General features: G+C 42.7%; 1 protein-coding gene across 4 annotated transcripts in view; it reads left to right on the top strand.

The window, feature by feature from the left end:
• The window catches only part of NEK11 (NIMA related kinase 11), a 277,295-nt gene that overhangs the window by 199,191 nt on the left and 56,607 nt on the right, over positions 1 to 21,497 (top strand). For all 4 annotated transcript variants that reach the window (XM_068973446.1, XM_068973452.1, XM_068973440.1 and 1 more), the window contains one exon: positions 11,124 to 11,184. In XM_068973446.1, coding sequence (XP_068829547.1) covers positions 11,124 to 11,184 — 61 coding nt within the window. The remainder of the gene's footprint in view (positions 1 to 11,123; positions 11,185 to 21,497) is intronic.

The raw sequence follows: 21,497 nt of genomic DNA, 5'->3' as shown, positions 1-21,497 counted from the left end.
TCCAGCCCTCATCGGCATAGTCATTCCCCCTTCCCTCTCTGCCATTTCTGGTCCAGGGTAAAGCACAGTGCATTGCTGATCAGATGGGGGCCAGCAAAACCTTGCTCTTGTCAGGACACAGCACAGCAGGCTTTGCAGAAGGCTGTAGTCCCTCCATCTTTTTAATTAGATCCATTCTTGTGTTCAAGGTCATACCTACCCCTCTAGCCCTAACACCAAAGCACAGAGGGCAAAGGGAGGTGATAGATGGATTATGACAGAGCACACATGCAGAAGGGCAGATCTGTGTGGTCCTTCTAGGGTGCTGGAGGCCTCTGCCACCTCCTTGTTGATGGTCACCGAGGTGCACAGGTGGGTGGGGGGTGAGGGCCCAGTGGCCTGCACGGCGCTTGGCTGCTGCATGTTCCTGAGGCCAGGGTGAGAGTGGTATAGAGGTGTGTGCTGGTTTGCACAGAGCTGACTGACTTGAAGTGGCACCTTCAGGGCTTTTCTCTCCACCCTCTCCCCGCACCCCTGCATACACACCAATTCCCGTCCCTCTCTGCCGTCAGAGCTGGGGTCCCTGACCATAAGAGAATCTGCAAAGAATGAAAATCCTCCTAAACAGCCCTCGCAAACGAAAGGTCCATCCCAGGTCCATCCCACTATTTTGTGATTGAATTACACAGAGAAATTTAATTTTCTTTTCTCAGTAAGTTTTTACATCTAGAAAGCATCTGGGTGTTCAGCATCTGGGAGGAAGTGGGTGTGGCACATCTGGGATGTTGTTGGAAGTGCTGTCCTTCCATTAACCTGCTGACCTGGGAGCTCATGGGCCCACGTCATATCAGAGAAAGTGACAAGTCTTAGTGAAGAATAAACAGCCACCTCAGCTCACCTGGCCCCGCACTAAGTCCTTTCTGTGCTTTGTCCCATGTTGTGCTCACGAGCACTGTCTAGGAGTAAGTTTCCTCATCTGCCAAATGAGGAAACTTAAAGTAGAAAGAACAACCAATTTCCTAGGTCACTCAGTGTGCTGGAGAGCTGGAATTCAAACCTGCAAGCACCCTGTATCCACTAGACATTCTGAGTGAGCACAGCACTTACTGAAGAAGCTGGCAAAGAAGACGATGAGGAAATGCTGGGGACCCAGCTTTGGATGTGTGAAAATGGAGCATCTGATGATTTAAAATTATGTTTAAAACACAGGGCCAAGTTCCCACTTCCTCTGTGGGGTTTATATAGGAAGAGAGCTAGAAATGGAGTCAGAAACAGGAAGCTGCAATGAAGCAGTGTGTGCCTCGAGGTCCCTTTTGGAACATGACCATTCTTTCTCTTTCTGCTCCAGGAAACCTCCTCCAACTGCAGGACTTTCTCCCATGGACTCTTGGGCTGTGATGTGTGAAGAGACAAAGCTTGTGAGCTGTTGGGAGGGAGGGGAGTGGTGGGGGCAGCCCCCCTCCAGCTGCTGGAACTGGGAACAAGGCAGTAGGGGAGCACCCTCCTAACCAGCTCCTTAAACCCCGCTGCCCATGGTCCTAGTGGGCTTCGTGGCACCACTCTGTCAGTCCTGTTTTCTTTTTTCTTCTCTCCACTCTTTACATTTCCAACTATAACCCAGAATATCTGATGAGTAGTTCTGTAATGAATTCCCATGTGTGTCTGTGAAACCCTAAAGCAACCGCGGATGCTGACTTGCCACAAACCTGACGCTGACAAGCAGCAGTGCAGTTAGGAGGCTTTGATGATGTGGAGGGGACGCATGAAGTGTGGACACCCTGACAGTCATGTCCAGCTGTCCCCAGTGCAGTGACAGAGGCATCCCGTGTTTCAGGAGCTGGGTGGGGGCGGGGGAGCGGGCTTGTTTGCAGTTTAAGCTTTGCAGATGTGGCTCTATACAAACTACAGTATTTGGGGTTGCCTCTAAGAACTAAAGGTAAAAATGTAAGATGCTGTGTAGCTCTAGTTTAGTATAAACCTTATAACTGCATTTTTACTATTGTGTCCTTTTAAGATCATCCAGATGAGAATATTTTTAAGATGACCCAGCAATCCCACTGCTGGGCATACACACCGAGGAAACCAGAATTGAAAGAGACACATGTACCCCAATGTTCATCGCAGCACTGTTTATAATAGCCAGGACATGGAAACAACCTAGATGTCCATCAGCAGATGAATGGATAAGAAAGCTGTGGTACATATACACAATGGAGTATTACTCAGCCATTAAAAAGAATTCATTTGAATCAGTTCTAATGAGATGGATGAAACTGGAGCTGATTATACAGAGTGAAGTAAGCCAGAAAGAAAAACACCAATACAGTATACTAACACATATATATGGAATTTAGAAAGATGGCAATGATGACACTGTATGCAAGACAGCAAAAGAGACACAGATGTGTAGAGCGGACTTTTGGACTCAGAAGGAGAGGGAGAGGGTGGGATGATTTGGGAGAATGGCATTGAAACATGTATACTATCATGTAAGAAACGATTCACCAGTCTATGTCTGATGCAGGATACAGGATGCTTGGGGCTGGTGCACGGGGATGACCCAGAGAGATGTTAAGGGGAGGGAGGTAGGAGAGGGGCTCATGTTTGGGAACGCATGTACACCCGTGGCGGATTCATGTCAATGTATGGCAAAGCCAATACAGTATTGTAAAGTAAAATAAAGTTTTTAAAAAATTTACAGTTAAAACAACAAAAAACAGAACTTGGTCCATTGTGCCTATCCAGGTATTAGATTCCAACAAAATATTGCTCAGAGGAAACCTTCCTGGATTGCTTTATGAGATTTTTAAGTTTTCTAGGAAGCAGAATCCTCTCATTATATGTGTACATACATATATAGTTGTGGCCAAGGTGCATAAATCTGTGATTCAGATAATAAGGGGTCAAGTTCCTGGGTCTATAAGAATCTATAGGATCACAGAATCTGTAGAAAAAAATAAGTCTGCTAGAATGTGGAACTGGGAGGATTAGTGAACCTGTTCCAGAGAGGATGAGCCACAAAGCCAGGAAAGCCTGGGAGACCAGCGAGCGCGAGCCTCAGTTGCGCTGAGAAAGCAGCCTGCTGCTCATGTATCCCACATGTGGCTTTCACCTCTTGAAAGCTGTGTGTCCCCTCAGTGCCTGAGGGTGTACACCCCATGGTGGCCACAGGGGACAAGAGCTTGTAGCAATGGCTTCAACCTACAGAGGGGTCATCATCTGAAAGGTGATGTTCTTCATCTGGGGCCATTTGGGAGGCTGCAACAGAAATTTTCCCAGAAGGCTCATGACAGGGATTTCACCAAAGGAAGTTCTAGTCTGTGCGGAGCCTGTGAGGTCATGTCTGTCTCTGGGGTTACCTCAGAGGCAGACAGAAAATAGCCTTATCATAGAACAGCTGGGAGCCAAGAAGAAAAGGCAGATGGAAGCAGAAGATACACAGTCCGCTGGCCTGGAATGAAGCTTTGCAAATAAACACCTCTGAAAGAATTCAGTGGGAGAAATGTGTCCAAAGTTTTGGCAGGGTTGAGAAGCTATGAGTTTAGGTAAAATCTGCTGGTGAGGTAGAAACAGAGGAATATTTTATTTGACTACGTTGCCTTGATGTTTGCTTTCCTTTCATCAGCATATTCACGAAGGGTTTATTGGTTGCCAGCTCTGAGCTAATAATGACTCAACAGGCATGGTCCCTGCCCTCATGGAGCAAATACTAACAAACAAAGCTTTAATTGTATCCTTGGGTAAGTGTCTCAAAAGAAACAGGCACTGTGATATGTCTACTGGATTGGTGGCAGAAACAAACTCAATTCAAATAGGGGCATCTCCGAGCAGGTGACCTACAGTTGAGATCTGAGGGATGAGAAGGACAATCATGTCGTATGTGAGGCAAGAGCACTGTCAGCCAGTGAGAAGGCCTCAAAGTGGGAAAGATCTTACATGGCTGGAGCACTGTTAGTCAGAGAAGCGGAAAGAGATGATATTGGAGAAATGAGCAGGAGCTAAGTTATACAGGGTGTGGCCAGCTGTGAGGGGATTTTATTCTGTACATAATGACAAAGTCGTGGCTATTGTGAAGGAAATGGATTAAAGCAACACCACGGGGGAGGCAGAGAGTAAAGTAAGGAGGCCATGCAGGCTCCAGGCAAGAAGTGGACTTAAGCTCTGGTAGTTGTTGGGTTTTTATTTGTTTGATTTTAATGTGTTTCTCAACTTGGCTTGTGTAATCCAACCAGCATGGAAAACATTGATCAAAGGAGTTGATGGGGGTATGTACTGCTGAAAGACCAATGAGTCACTAGGGTACTGGCAAGAATACCCCTGGGGTGTGAAATGGATTACCTATCTGAAATGGTGGGTTGAGGCCATATCTGTCTCCCTCAACTTTGTACACATCAGTACATAATTGGCATTTAATACACATCACCTGAACTGAACAAAGCTAAATGATGAAATGGCTTTATGTGAGTATATACGTTCATGTGTGTGTGAACTAAATTACCACAACTCAAGTGAAAGCTCTAAAGTGAGGAGATACTCTGGATTATTTAGTCAGACAGAACTGGCTGATAATTAAATGAGAAACTGTGATTTTTCCAGCTCTGTGACAATATCACCTGATTTCCTCCTCTGGTATGCCTGCTATTAGAAATGAATTCCTCTGCTGAAGCACAAGTATCCTGAGATAATTTATAAGCCTTATCAATCATCTTTGTATTAATGAATCTATCATATCTTTTCTTGAAGGAAAGGACACTTTAATAGGAAGGAAGTTGAAAAAAGTATGAAGACATTAAAACTGATTATGGAGAAAATAAACTGCTTGGAATGGCTGGAATGTGAAGAAAAGGGCCAGAGCAGAGAAAGAAGGGGTTTCCTAATGTTCACACTCTTTGACTCACTAATTTCATTTCTGAACAGTAACCTAAAGCAATAACAGCAAACATGGGGCAAAGATAGACGTTGCAATATTATTTATGAAAAAAAAAATGAACGCAATCTACAATAACAGGGCATAGAGAAATAAATTCATATGGCTTTAGGGCAGTAGTGTGTAGCTATTAAAATTATGTTTCTGAAGAATTTTTAATAACAGGATGAAAATCCAAACAAAGGTGTATGTGTGTCTATGTATTCTATGTATACCATACATATATATTATAATCTCAAATAGCTAATAAATCTACCTAGAAAAGACCATGTGTATATTTTTGTGGATATGTATGTTTACATTATGGAATTTGGGGTATGTATTTTTCTTTTTCTAGATTAAAAATAAATATGGATTATTAGAGAATATATTATAACAACTACCCTTTCCACTTAGAGGATATCTTCCTAGAGGCTCAGCTGGTAAAAAATCTGCCTGCAATGCAGGAGACCCGGGTTTGATCCCTTGGTTGGGAAGATCCCCTGGAGAAGGGAATGGCTACCCACTCCAATATTCTTGTCTGGAGAATTCCATGGACAGAGGAGCCTGGTGGACTAGAGTCCATGGGGTCACAAGAGTTGGACACAACTAACTTTTACTTCTGCTTAGAAGAAATTTCGAATTTATTAACCAAATTACTGCATCTGTTTCTGAAACAAATCTGGGTGTTTGACTGAACTTGAATCTGTGGGACAGTTTCTCAGAGCTGAGTCTTAAAAGATGTTCCTCAAGCCTCTAAGGCATGATCTCATTAGAGAGGTTGATGGTTAGTAGGGAAGGAGACTTGAAAAATATCTAAGGAACCATTGGTCAGCAGGGAGCAATTAGGTTTTTTCAACAGCATTTGAAAATGAGATTCCTAGCACTTGGCTGGTGACACCATGATGTGGCTCCTAAGGAGACACAAGTGCTCCACAGGCCACTGAGCTCAGGCAAAGATCAATTTAAACTGTGAAGCAAGGAGAAGATGTAGAATTTCCAATCAGCAGCATAATTCCTGCATTGCGCCAGCCATGATATATTCCCAAAAGGTCTTTTTCATGACTGCAATTCTTGCTGAGTGCAAACACGGTACAGACCCAAGAAACATGGAGTTCATTTCCATTTCCCCCTTTTTCTCATGGGGTGAGTGTATTTCTATTGAGATCATTTGTGTTCATTAAATGATAATTTCCAGAACACTAGGAACGAGCTGATTGCCACATTAAATTGTACTACAGTAAAACAAGCTCTTTAACGCCTTTCCTAAACTACTATGTGAAAAATGTAGAACCTGATATTTGTTATAAATTGTCTCCTTGTCAAAATAGACAAAATTTCATTCAAATGTTAAAAGGTGTAAGTGTTAGTCACTCAGTCGTGTCCAACTCTTTGCAATGCCATGGACTGTAGTCTGCCAGGCTTCTTTGTCCATAGGATCCTCCAGGCAAGAGTGCTAGAGTAGGTTGCCATTCCTTTCACCTGGGGCTCTTTCTGACCCAGGAATTGAACCCAGGTCTCCTGCATTGCAGGCAGATTCTTTACCATATGAGCCACCAGGAAAGCCATTTATAACCATTAGTATTGCTTATGTTGATCCTTAGGCTTTTCCAGATTTGACCAGTAGAGAAAATATGTATGTGGAGATAAGATGGACATAGGTTGGTTTGTCTCAACCAGGGGAGATTTGCCCCTTGTAGGCATTTGGCATTGTCCAGGGACATTTTTGGTTTTCCAATTTCAGAATCAAAGGAAGGGCTGATCGGAGTGTCTTACTGGCATCTGGTGGGCAAGGGGAGGGATGTTGCTAAAACTAAACATCTCTCGGTACATTAACCAGAATTGTCCAGCTCAAATGTGAGTAGTGCCTGCTTGGGAAACTTTGATGTATGTGGATAGATGGAGTGATAACATAAGTATGGTAGAGCAGTGACATCAGGGAAAAAAGGTAAGTGGGAGTTTTCACACTATTTTTCAAGATTCCTGTAAGTCTGAAAATATTTCAAAATTTTACAAAGTTTTCAATAGGTACTGGCACCTTAAACTGTAACACCCTGTTCTGCAGCCTAGAGATAGAAAATGATGTGTCTCTTGTTGAGAATGAAGGTTCAGCTTGGTCATTGCCCATGACCTCTGGCATTGCAGTCTCCAGGGGCAGGAAGGGAAGTCAGCAAAAGTCCCAAGTGCCCACAGGGATCATGGCTGGATTTGGTTACTCCGCTATGAGACATCACGCCCCTTGGGTTGAGGCCATATTTAGATGAGCATTGTTGTTCTGCTTAAACTGCTCTTTCCATCTGGAGTCAGAGGCTGCTAGTGAAGAGCCCACCCCTCCCACCTCTCCCTCTTTAGCTACATCTTATTTCCAGGCTATACCCTGTTTTATATATATATATATATATATCCCAATGAATTGTTCTTAGGTCTTCTCTTGAGTCAATACCCTAGTTTCTCCAACAACGTCATGAGCTGCTCTGGGTTAAGAACCCCAGTTTCTACTCTGTGCACATATAATGGAATGGCTAGGAGGTCAGGCCCTGGAAATACTGCCTGTTGCACGTCTAAAGAGTTGCATGAACTTGGTGCTATTATGGAACCAGGTTTGTGCCTCAGTTTTCTCAACTGTTAAATGGGGAGAAAAATAGCAAACCTGGTAGAGTTTAAATTAATTGATTTCATTAGAGTTTAATTAATTAAGCTGGTACAACAATGGCAGATATTAATACCTTAATTAAAGTTAGTATTCATTCATCCATCTATAGTATTAGAGTTATTTCTTTCTGCCCTCCCCACCCCCATGAGCAGTGCTCCTAACTTCTGTGTTGGGAAGATGTGATTGATGTGTCCGGTCATTTGGGTGCTTCCTGCAGTCCTGTCTCTGGTTCTTGCTGTTTCTGTTGCATTGGTTCAGCTCAGGTGCTTCCAAGACTTTTCACACTGTGAGTGAGTGAGCACAGTGAGTGTCTCTGTCCTGTGTCCATCCTGTCCTCTTCTACTGAATTCTCTTTCTGACTGTGTATTTCCAGTGAGCCATATACTATAGTAAAGGCTTTGTATTACTTCATGTGTCTCATAAGAGCCCTGAAATGGAAACTGTAATTCTCATCACTTTAATTAAGGAAACTGAGGCTTGGAGGGGTTAACTTGACCAGGCCACAGGATTAAGAAGCAGCAGGCTTTCGAAAACCTCCATTCCTCCATGTCCCCAGGAATGAAATACTTTGAGTAGGGGAGAACCCAGAGTTCAGGCCATTCTTCTGTTTTCCTTCCTTGCAAATCACAGAAGTTGAGGTGACCCAAACAGATGAGACTTAGTGTTTGTCATATGCCAGGGTCTGTGCTGGTGCTGGATATAAATGTAGAAAATACAGTGTTTGGTCAGTGACCTCAAAGTCCTACTTCAGTTATCTTTCACTATACAACAAAATGCCCTGAAACTTAGTGGCTTAAAATATGATTTCTTGTTTCTAATGACTCTGTGTTTCCAGGGCTGCATGTGGCAGCTCTTCTGCTCCATGTGATGCTGAGTCCCTCCTGAAGCTACATGTAGCTGAGAACTTGTCTTGGGGGTCCACAGTGGCCTTACTCCTATGGCCAACGGTGGTGCTGGCTGTTGGCTGGGGGGGTCTCTGTTTTCCTCCTGTGGCTTTTCATGTTCCAAGGGCTCTCCCTAGGGAATCTCTCCAGGAAGACAACCTGGACTTCTTTATGTGATTGGTGGCTGCCAAGAGTACAAAACAGAAGCTACATGCCTCATGAAGCCTAGTTGTAGAAGTCACAGCATTACTTCTGCATCTTTCTGTGGCCCAAAAGCAAGCTACAGGCCCAGCCACAGGAGTGACAGAAGATCACCCTCTCTTGATGTGAGGAATGGCATAGAAGCACGAGGATGGGAGGGTGGTTGCAGCCACTTTGAAAGCAATCTACCACACTTTTCTTGTGCATATGGCTCAGATGCACAGGAAAATGGGGTTTGAGAGCTGGAAGGCTCTTTAACCATCATCTGATTTAGCCTCTAATATCACAAGCTGGAATCAAGATTGCCCAGAGAAATATCAGTACCCTCAGACAGGCCACTCTAATGGCAGAAAGTGAAGAGGAACTAAAGAGCTTCTTGATGAGGGTAAGAGAAGAGAGCGAAAAGCCTGGCTTAAAACTCAACATTCAAAAAACTAAGATCACGGCATCCAGTCCCATCACTTCATGGCAAATAGATGAGGGAAAAGTGGAAACAATGTCAGATTTTATTTTTTGGGGCCCCAAAATCACTGTGGATGTTGGCTGAAGACATGTAATTCAAAGACGCTGCCTCCTTGAAAGGAAAGCTATGACAAAGGTAGACAGCATATTAAAAAGCAGAGACATCCCTTTGCCAACAAAGATCTGTAGAGTCAAAGCTGTAGTTTTTCCAGTAGTCATGTATGGATGTGAGAGATGGATCATAAAGAAGGCTGAGTGCTGAAGAATTGATGCTTTTGAACTGTGGTGTTGGAGAAGACTCTTGAGAGTCCCTGGGACAGCAAAGAGATCAAACTAGTCAATCCTAAAGGAAATCAACCCTGAATATTCATTGGAAGGACTGAAGCTGAAGCTGAAGCTCCAGTACTTTTGGCCACCTGATGCAAAGAGCTGACTCATTAGAAAAGACTCTCATGCTGGGAAAGTTTGAGGGCAAAAGGAAAAAGGAGAGGCAGAGGATGATGGTTAGATAATATCACCGACTCAATAGACATGAGTTTGAGCAAATTCTGGGAGATGGTGAAGGAGAGGGAAGCTTGGCATACTGCAGTCAGTGGGGTCACAAAGACTCAGACACAACTTAGCACCTAAAAAACAACAATAATCACAGATGCAGAAACTACAACCTGGGAAGTCAAGCTACTTGGCCTCGACCAGCACAGTCAGTGGAGCAGCCAGGCTTGGATCCAGCTTGTCTGGTTGGCACCATTACTTGCATATGCAAATGTGTGCTTTGCTTTGCTTCCTGTAGAGGATGTCTCTGCCAAGTTCCTGTCTCAAGACTGCCCCTGTTAAGTTTGGAGACCACAAGAGTATAGAAGAAGGGAGGGACCTGTTTTTCTTACTTCTGTTTCTGTGCCTGATACCTGTCTCCCTGTTCCTGGGCTGCACACTGGGGTGTTCAATTAGTTCTTTGGCCTTGCTGACCAACACTCACCAGGGATACCTTCTTCATCACTCTTTGATTTGAGAAAATGAAGCAATGCAGGGTTTTACCACATGCATAAAAAGTGGCTGCCCAACTCCCACCACATGTTATAAAATGAAACCCAACACATTTACGTAATGTTTTAGGGTAATACTACAGGGCTTCCCTGGTGGCTTAGATGGTAAAGCGTCTGCCTGCAATGCAGGAGACCTGGGTTTGATCTCAGGGTTGGAAAGATCCCCTGGAGAAGGAAATGGCAACCCATTGCAGTACTCTTGCTTGAAAAATTATACTACAGTGCATTTTTCTAAAATCCACAATTACTACGATATGAAATGTGTAGCTTGTTTTGAAATACAGTAGGTGAGCCATAAATTATTAATTTCTCTCAATATAACAAACCTGAAAATAATTAAGATCTTACATTCCCCTGATCATTATGATGCTGCTTTGGATATTTCCAGCCTTAGATGTTTATTTTGCACTAAAGATGGTATTTGTTATCAAGTACAGCTCTGGGATTCTCCCCCTCGAAATCCTCATGGGGGTGCTTGACTCTTATTGAGAGTTAAATAAGAAGTACAGTTCTTAGACTTATGACTCCTTGAAGACCATGGATTTCCAAAGAAGAATGGTAGAGATGCTGTCTAGAAAAAAATGTTCACTTGATTTCTGTGGTATTTAGTATAGATTGAATGAAATCTTTTTCTCTTCATTATAAAGTATTTACCATTTTTATAGTTTAAATAATATTTATTATAAAAATTTACAAAAGACAGAAGCACACAAAGGAGAAAATAAATATATCCCCTTACCCGCACGTTATAGTCACACTGCTGTTAACATTTTTAGTGTATGCTCTTCCTATCAGAGAGGTAGACAGTAGACACTAATATATAGATTGCCATGAGGGAGAAGATGTGGCTACCGATATAGAGTCTTCTTTTCAAAAAACGCAATCATACAATCAGTTTGCAACTAGGTTTTCGTGTGTTTTCTCTTGCCTGCATGTGGCGAGAACATTTTTCCACATTTACCTCCCAGAGAAATAAATCTCTCTTGTTCTGACAGGACAGTGATACTGAAGCTCTGGCCAGGTGTTTGGAGCATGTGCTGGGCTGCACCACTCTAGGTGAGTAAGTCTCTTCAGATTCCAAAATATACTGATACCTACTGAATCTACTGGAATATCCAACAAGTAGAAAGCTTAGATATTTTAGTCTAACCTCCTCATTTGACAGATGAGACAGGCCAACAGAGGTTGAATGTCTGGCCCATGGGCCAGGAAATGCAAAGAATAATTGTTTATCCTTGTTCAGTGACCCTGGGTGTCCAAGGGTGAAATCGTTAAATTCAGTGGTCCATTGTGATCCAGTGGTGGTCTGAGTGAGTGAGTGAGTGAGTGAAGTTGCTCAGTCGTGTCCAACTCTTTGCGACCCCATGGACTGTAGCCTACCAGGCTTCTCTGTCCATGGAATTTTCCAGGCAAGAATACTGGAGTGGGTTGCCATTTCCTTCTCCAGGGGATCTTCCCAACCTAGGGATTGAACCTGGGTCTCCGGGATTGCAGGCAGATGCTTTACCCTCTGAGCCACCAGGAAAGTGGTGGTCTAGGAGGATGCAATAATAGGTTTTACAGGTTTTCTGGGAGAGGAGTCTTTCTACCTCACCGGTCCTATAGAAACACTACGTTCATTCAAGCTGGAAGTATCATCATTCTGAAGGTCAGCCAATTACTGGAAGAGATTTGGTCTGAAAAACAGAGCTAAAATTTCTTTAGCATTGTTGGTCTTGAGGAATGGGATTGCTGTGCTTCAAAGATAAAACCCTATTTCTTATTTTCTTCCTTTTTTAACCCAACAAACCCAGCCGGGATCCCTTCCAGCACTGATGATAATTGTCACTTGACAGAAATAGGATATCAGAGGATGCAGTCTGTTGTCTGCAGGTTTTGCTTGCCCAGGTGGAACCTGCCCTGGATGGATGTGCCTTCAGCCCTGAGGGCCACCTGTATGCACTGTGCCAGGCCTTTGTGTGCAGGGTCTTGAGGGGCCCCAGGTTTTGTTATTCATGAGGGCTCAGTCCCTCAGGGATGCCAAGGGATAATTTTTATAGGTCCTGGGTGAAAAGTGGTAAGATCTTTTTTCTTTGAAATTTGATGGTGAATTTTTATTTAAAATTTTTTAATTGTGTGACCAAAAGCAGTCCCTTCAAAAGGAATCACATAAAGATGAAGTTTTCATGCGTGCCAGCATTCACAAATATTTTGTTAGGCATGTATGCACAGTTTATAGCTTTTTATAGCTTCTTCTGCATCTGTATGTGAGAAGCCTCACTCATAACACAGCTCCCTAGTTTTTTCTCCTGGTCATCATCCTGTGACCTGTTTAGTTGTCCAACAGTAGCACTATGAGGTGCATTTATCCCAGGTTTCAAATTAGCAGACCAGGCAGGCTGTCCTTTGGCGAAGCACTCTCAATCTCTCTGGACCTCAGTTAGACTAGCTCAGTAATTTTCAAATTGGGTTCCTTGGGGATCTGCAGAAGCTAGCAAGGAGCGGGGGACCCTGAGAAGAACAGGGACAGAAGCCCTGTCTAACATAGACCTTGGTACAAAAGAGGCCCTTAACAAATATTTTTAAATATTTTAAGAGAAATTAGATACAGACTCTGCTCCTTTCCCAGCTTCAACCAAAATAGTTTCACTCTTATCTGTTTTATAAATTAGATTTCAACATAAGATTGTGTCTTAAAAAAAGATTCCACTGCAAAAAAAAAAAAAAATGCTGGATTGGATAGATGATATCTAAACTCCCTTCAAGACTGTATGATTTTATAAGTGAGCATTAGAACTTGGAATAAAAATACACATTCATCTCTGCTAGGAGTGCCATCAAAGTGACAGCAATGGAATAAAACTGATATAAACCTTCATAATGGACTTCCCTGGTGGCTCAGATGGTAAAGCGTCTGTCTACAATGCAGGAGACCTGGGTTCGATCCCTGGGTTGGGAAGTTCCCTGGAGAAGGAAAAGGCAACCCACTCCAGTACTCTTGCCTAGAAAATCCCATGGACGGAGAAGCCTGGGGTCCATGGGGTCGCAAAGAGTCAGACATGACTGAGCATCTTCACTTCACTAAACCTTCAGAAACAAAGGGAACCAGAGAAGAGGTGGGAGCAGATGAGGGCTATTAGTGACTTTGAGAAGACAGAAAGCAGATGGGTGAGTGGTGAGTGATTTAGTAACAGGTAAAGGTGAGAGCTAAACTCCTAAGTGTGTGTAGGAGGGCGGACAGGGAGGAATGGCCTGCCAGACATAGATATGAGGGGCAGCAAGCCTCAGAAACACCTGTCTGGGGAGGTGCTCATTGCAGATGAGAGTATGATGGCTTTCTGGATTCCAGGAGCTTCTTTGCCATTACACAGGAGCCATGAAGACATTCCCTCATGTGGTCTCATTGGGCATGAGATTGCTCAAGTAGACAGTAGTTGCTTTGCTCTAACTGCACTTTGGGAGATTTGTCAACCACAGTCACAGTTAGAGCTTATTAACAGTCATGGTTTTTGATATATGTCTGAATGTTAACAGGATACAAGGGGCAATAGAAGCTTCGGTATGTCAGAGTAAAAGCCCTGTCACTTAAACGGGAACCCTCCATGACTGACACTGAACGCAATTGTGTGGTAGTTCTATAGATTTCAAACTACCGCACAATTGCACTCATCTCACACACTAGCAAAGTAATGCTCAAAGTTCTCCAAGCCAGGCTTCAACAGTACCTCAACTAAGAACTTCCAGACATTCAAGCTGGACTTAGAAAAGGCAGAGGAACTAGAGATTAAGTTGCCAACATCCATTGGATCATAGAGAAAGCAAGAGAGTTCCAGAAAACACCTACTTCTGCTTTATTGACTATGCCAAAGTCTTTGTGTGAATCACAGCAAACTGTGGAAAATTCTTCAAGAGATGGGAGTATCAGACCACCTGACCTGCCTCTTGAGAAATCTGTATGCAGGTCAGTAAGCAACAGTTAGAACCAGACTTGAAACAATGGACTGGTTCCAAATCGGGAAAGAAGTATGTCAAGGCCGTATATTGTCACCCTGCTTATTTAACTTAAATGCAGAGCACATCATGCAAAATGCCAGACTGGATGAAGCACAAGTTGGGATCAAGACTTATGGGAGAAATATCAATAACCTCAGATATGCAAATGACACCACCCTTTATGGCAGAAAGTGAAGAGACTGAAGAGCCTCTTGATTAAAGTGAAAGAGAAGAGTGAAAAAGCTGGCTTAAAACTCAACATTCAGAAAATTAAGATCATGGCATCTGGTCTCATCACTTCATTGCAAATAGATGGGAAAACAATGGAAACAGTGAGAGACTTTTTCTTGGACTCCAAAATCACTGCAGGTGGTGACTGAAGCCATGAAATTAAAAGATGCTTGCTCCTTGGGAGAAAAGTTATAACCAACCTAGACAGCACATTAAAAAGCAAAGACACTACTTTGCCGACAAAGGTCCGTCTCATCAAAGCTATGGTTTTTCCAGTGATCATGTATGGATGTGAGAGTTGGACGACAAAGAAAGCTGAGTGCCGAAGAATTGAAGCTTTTGAACTGTGATGTTGGAGAAGACTCTTTAGAGTCCCTGGGACTGCAAGGAGATCAAACCAGTCAATCCTAAAGGAAATCAGTCCTGAATATTCATTGGAAGGACTGATGCTGAAGCTGAAACTCCAATACTTTGGCTACCTGATGCAAAGAACTAACTCATTGGAAAATACCTCGATGCTCAGAAAGATTGAAGGCTGGAGGAGAAGAGGACGACAGAGGATGAGATGGTTGGATGGCATCACTGACTCAATGGACATCAGTTAGAGCAAGCTCCGGGAGTTGGTGATGGACAAGGAGGCCTGGTGCACTGCAGTCCATGGGGTCACAAAGAGTCGGACATGACTGAGCGACCGAACTGAACTGAATGATTGACACATTTCACTCACAGGCAGCATCAGCCTGTGCAGTGGCAATATCCAGTTGCCCATTGAGCATGCCAGGTCTTAATTATCTTCCACAAACATTTTCAAGAGCTTCTGCCCAACCCTGGACAAGAGAGGAGGAACAACAGATGCAAATATCCTTCTGGTTCTTTGGACCAAGTATGTTGTAACTGTTGCCCTAAAGATGATGCTGGCAGCAGTTTACTCCAGAATGTTTGATTTCCATGTGAAACAGGGGCAGGGATGCCTCCCCTTCCTGTGTCCCTGGAGAGTTGAGAGGTTGGATAAGAAAACATTTGTGGAGCTTCAAGGGATCCTCAATTAGAGGGTGGCTTTTTGAATTTCAGGTTCAGTATCTGAGTCTCCTGAACATATCAAGGTCAGGTTACAGCCTTTAAACCGGTAGTTCTCACACTTAAACAGGCATCCGAATTACTTAAAGGCCTTGGGAAGATGCAAGTGCGCTGTGTGCCTTAGAATTTGTTTCTAACAAGTTCCCAGGTGATGCTGATATTCTGGATCCAGACCATACTTTGAGAGCCATGGATTTAATGCCCTTAAGCCCTGAGATTCTTATCCTGCACATCCACCCTAATTTATAATTCAAACAAAATGCTGCTGCTGCTGCTTAATTCAAACAAAATGCTACTAAAACTAAAAATAAATATATTTCTTAAAATCACAGAGGACTTGATTATAAGCCAAAATGAAAATAGCTTCTTCTAGGAATTTTCTTCTTTTTATAGTGATGTCAGTGTCTGCTGGGCTATCTAGCACTGTATACAAGAGTTACTGAGCTTTGTTGGAACAAATATTGTATTTTTTCATCATCCTAAGCATCTGTGTCAGACATTTAGGGGGTTCGAGGCACTGTATAAAGATTCAGATGTTGAAACCTATTTGCAACATGGTCCCAGCCACCAAGTGTGGTCCTGGATAGACCAGCACAAAGCTTTGTAACAGCGTCACCCACTTGGTGCTTCTTTTATGCATGGAGGACATACCCTCCCAAATGGAGGCACCTCATTTCTGAAGCCCTAAATTCCCCTTAAAGTTCCCTATGGAGTACAAGAAGGCAAGGCCAGTCATGAACAGAATGCTGAGGGATCCTAGGTAGAATTAGGTGAGGAAAGGAGAACAAAATACTTTTTAAGGGAATAGGAAAGGCCAGAAATGCCTGGGGCGTCTGGGGGACAGCCAGAGATGCAGGCAACAGCCATTTCACTGAGGGCAGATGCTTCAAAACATGAAGCTTCTATGGTGGAAATGTGCTACCTATCTCTCCACCTCTCCTTTCTTCCCTACTATGTTTATAGCACACATATGATTAGCCAGGTATCACAGACTGATGGAGAAAGCAGGGCCCCTCCTTTGATGAGCTCCCAGTCTAGTGAGGGAGCAGGTAATTACAGGGCATTGTGAAGAGGACAACACATACTGGGAACAAGGGAGGTGGTTAGGAGGGGTCCACTCTGGATATGCAGCTGGAGCCAAGCTCTACAGAGGAGGAGAAGGCTTATGATTGCCCAGGTCCATGAGGACCAGGACAAGATCTTATTCACATCAGTGTTTTCAGAATCTGGCACATAGCCTGGCACACAGAGTTTTCAAGAGTCATTAGATGAATGAATGGAAAGATAAGTAGAGCAGCCAAGTGGTCAGAAAGAGGAAGTGTTCCCTACGAAGGATCAAGCAGTAGAGGGCTCAGAAATGTGAAACAACTGGGTGTATCCATGGAACTGTCAAGAAGGCTGGTGTTGCTTCAGTGTAAGGTGTGAGGAAGGGATCAACAAATCTGGATGCACAGGACCAAGCCCATGGGGAACCTTGGTGCCAGGTTAAGAATCTTGAACTTTATTGTGTGGGCTAGGGTACCACTGGTTCTTAAGCATGGTCAGAAAAAAAATCAGCTTTAACAAACAATAAGGAGGATGTTTTGAAAGAAGTGACTTGAGATGGGAGACTGATTATGGGCTCTCATTCCACAGACAACACATGGTGTTGCTATAGTAACTGTTCAGGCCCATCACTAGCCAGTAAAGGCCAAAGATGACCTCTGCTTTCCTTTAAAAAGGAAAATTCTGTTTCTGTGTTTCTTAGTAACCAGATTAGGAACCGAGGCAACAAATGAAGTTTAGCCCTTTTAACAACTAGGAAATTAGCTGTACTTCTATAGAGCAGTCATCAGCAGAATGATACAAGTCGGGTGAACTATTTATAAAAAGGCTTGTTTTGTACCTCCAAGCAGGATGTTGTCACAGAAGTCATTAGAAGACAAGAGATGCTTCCAAACCTCACTCCCCATTATGATTTCTTTAGTGTGTTAACATGTCTGATCAGTTTGGCTTTTTGAAATTTGTTACCCTTCAGTTCTTCCATTGAACATTGGTAATTATTGTTTAATCTCCACTAAACAATATGACTGATAGAGACCAGAGAAGACATCAGGGCTTTGGAATCCCTTCAAAACTTCCTTTGCTTAAGCTCTTCAGACTCTAAGCTGTTAAATGTAGGGATGACTGACAGCCATTTAACCTTGTACTATTGTGTTTTTCACCTTGACAGAAAAGAATTTCATGTAATAATTAGAGTGATTTCAACATAGTGTCTTATCTTTGGTTACTGACACTTTGAAACCACTGCATTTGGAGGAGAGGAGGGATATTTTCAATTAAAAACCACTTGGATCATTTTGATGTGCATGCGCAAAACTTGCCACTATCCCTTCTGTCTTTATAGATTTATATCTGATAAAAATTTAATAGTTTCTAGAAGTTCTTTGAAACTTGAAAGATTAAAATAGATTCAGAATTAGTGATGATTTACAGAGGAGCTGCTATATGCCTGCTACCATGCCCATTCATTTGGCATGTGTGTGGTGATGGGAAGGAGGTAGAGAAAGACTTTGTAATTTAAATACATTCCTAAAACAGTGCTATTAATCACTCTTAGTAGCATCTTCTTAGCAAAGAACTTTCTATATTTTCCTATTGTCTACGAAAAAGTTCCAGGAATCAAGTTTACCTAGCTAAGAAAGAAACTCAGCAGTTGTTTATTCCTTTATTACTTGCACATTAGGATTTCATCAAAGTTTATATACTTTGTAGAGGAATAGTAGTAGATGGCAATGATGTGTTAGGTCTGGATCCTGCCATTAAAGGCTTAAGATTTCAGAGAAGAACCAAGACAAGGGCCTAAATAACTATGTAATAAGATAATAAGAATTCAGAAAATGGGGGAATAGCTTTTAGTTGGGGGATGGAGCCACCAAGGTTGTTTCAAGGAGAAGGCAGCATCTGAGACTGTTCATGATGTGAGGATAGATGTGGCCATGAAAAGATGGAGAGGAAGGCCCTGCAGGTGGAAAGGACAGGACAGGGAGAAACAGAGCCAGGAACAGGTAGAAGGAACAGGCTGACTGAGAATGGCAAGCAATTCAGACCATCACACTGGTGAATATGGCATGAACTGTCTTGGTAGCTACTTTTTATTATTTTTCCTAAGCAAAGTCTTTTCTTTGTAAAAGGTAGTTATTAGGATCTTTAATATCCCATGCTCTTTTATGTGGAAATAGTCACTGCCATTGCACTTGACTTAGTGTTTAATGTATTAAGCTGAATTATTACAAAAATATTAATACCCCCTTTTCTATCATATGTGTAGCAAAATATGTGTAGTCTGTTTTATGTCTATTAATTCTGTTTATTGTCTCTTTTGGATTTTTGGTGGGGGAATTTTTTATTTTTTAAGTAGGCAAAGGTTACTTGACTTTTATATATTCTAGCTTTTCTGTTTTTTTTTTTTAAAGTTTTTCGGCCTAATTTTTTCAAATATTATTGGTGTACAATTGACCAAAACAGTATAAGTATAATCTAAAAGTTTTTCAGATGTACAACATAGTGATTCAATATTTTTATTTATTCCCTTCTTTCTTTATTGAAGTATAGTTGATTTACAATGTTATGTTAATTTCAGGTACACAGCACAGTAATTTAGAATTCAAATTCTTTTCTTGTAGGCTATATTGAGTATAGTTCTCTGTGCTATTCAGTAGGTCCTTGTTGGTTATCTATTTTATATATAGTAGTGTGTATGCGTTAATCTCAAATTCCTAATTCATTCCTCCTCCACTGTTTTTTAAGTGTTTTCAATATAGCCTCCTAAATTTCATTCTAGAATTGCTATTGTCTTATTTTATACACTTGAGGTTTTTACACCAATAAAATCTATTTTTTCCATTTAAGTTATTTTTTGTATTCCAACTCCTGGATATTATTTAATCCTGCCTCTGTTTTTGGCCTACTGATCTAGCTTCTTAATCCTCTATCAGTACTAGAGTGTTCTCATTACACTGCCTTTATGGAAAGTTTTTAATGTCTGATAAGACATTCATCTTCTAATTTTGATATTTTTTTCAAATATTCCTATCCTCTCACATGCGTTTTCTCACATGAATTTTAAGATTTTTTTTTTCTATCTCCAAAGGACATCTACAGAAATGTAGATGTCTATTAAGGTCTTTACAAAAACTTAGCAACATAGTTCTACAGCAAACATGAAACAGAAACATTCTTCATATATTAGTTTCTTATCCTGACCCTCTGTAAAAACTCCGTGCTTAAACTGTGGCTCTATTAATGACTACTCAGAAACACACAGGCAGAAAACAGCAACAGTCCTCGGTACCTCTCGTGGTTTCTGTGGGTCATGAATCCAGGGGCTGCTTGGCTGTGGAGTGCTGGTTCAGGGTCTTCCTCGAGGTTGTAGTCAGATGTCCTTAGGACAGTGATCATGGGAAGACTTGACTGGAGCTGGAGGACACCTCTTGGCAACTCACTCACTCACTCACTCACTCACTTGCACTGCAAGTGGCCTGGGGCCTCAGCTCCCCTCACATGCGGCCTCTTAGGGCAGCTTGAGCATCCTCAAGGCTACAAATGATGGTTGTGGAGTGTGGCTGCCAGGCTCCCCTGGCTGGAGCCCCACCCATCTGCATGGCCTTCTCAAGCTCCACTCTTCCTCCGTGCAACTTCTGATAGTAAGTCTGGGGAGCACCTCAGAGGCTGGCCATGTGCCTGCTCCCTGATGGCGTGGAGGCTGGGAAGTGACCTTCTGGCATCTATAGCTGCTTTTGTGGGTGCTGGACTCTGTCTCATGAAGAAGAGGATTCTCCTACACAGGAAGGGGGAATGTGAAGTCTAGAATAATAATGACTGTGTATGCAGTAACGATAAGGCTAGACCTTAAAAGTGCCTAGACATGTGGAGGAGAGATGGCCTGGGCAGTGTCCTGTGGATACAGCCCCTCTTTTGTCTTTCACAGGAGTAGGTGATCAGCAATGGGGGGAGGTGGGGTATTCTTCAGTTCTTTTCTGTGCTGCTGACTGCAGAAGAAGCTGTTTGCTTCGGCAGCAGTTTCAGGATTGATGCTGTATGGAAAGGTAAGAAGCTGTCCAGTGTGCTCTCCTGAATAGACACCAACAGCAGTGCCAGCTGGCAATAGACTCCATGAAATGCCTACCTGCAGAAGTGGAAAACCTGGTCCTGAATCTGCTCAGCTGAGTGTCCAGCTGAGACTTGAATTCCACACCATCAGCTTAGAAGGGGTGAAAGGGACACAGTCTCTTGTCATCCCTCTTGGCCCCAGAAGAGGCTCAGTGATGCTCCTGGGAGTGTGTGCAGGCGGCACAGATGGCCATCGAAGTGCCTTCCAGAGAGAGGTGGGTGTTTGAGGCCCAGCAAATGACAAGTCATCCTGGCCATTCGAACTTCAGACACAGCTCATTCTCAAGGGGGCAGTGTCAAGCTATTCTATCAGCAGTGATTACGCACCAGACCAGTGGCTTTTTGAGGCCATTCTGGTTGGGTCAGTAAAGCTGTGTCACTGACAGAAGACTGTTCACCCATTTTTCAGGGTAGAGGATTTCTTATCCAGATCATTTAAAAGTTCTATTAGTTTATTTATGTGAAAAGTTGGAAATGTAAGCCTGCATTGCAAATGATGGCACATCTATCAAGTATTTTCTGACATAAACCATCATAGGGCTCACAGAGCAATATCAGACACGCTTCATGTTTTCAGGGAACTTCTGGGCTTATCGTTATCTCTAGACCAAATAACTAGAACTCCAGGCAGGAAGTGATGAACTCCGCATGAGAACCTGATCTCTGGGTACCACCCCTAGAGATTCTGATTCAATAGGTTTGTGTGGGCCCCAGAAACCTGCATCTCTAACATTTTCCCACATGATACTGATGCTGCTGGTTCAGAGACTTTGAGACCACTGGGCTCTCACTTCCAGCTAAGGCTTTATAAAGAAAATGCTTATATTCGATTTTTAGATTTTCATAAATTGAATGAAGTTTTTGCTAAAGGTGCCTCACATTGCATCTTTAATGTATTTGTGACCCCCTTGAAAACAGTGTTAATTACAACCTAGAAT

Source organism: Capricornis sumatraensis, chromosome 1, assembly GCF_032405125.1.
Source record: "Capricornis sumatraensis isolate serow.1 chromosome 1, serow.2, whole genome shotgun sequence".
Taxonomy (NCBI): domain Eukaryota; kingdom Metazoa; phylum Chordata; class Mammalia; order Artiodactyla; family Bovidae; genus Capricornis; species Capricornis sumatraensis.
This window is presented reverse-complemented; position numbering and strand designations above follow the sequence as displayed.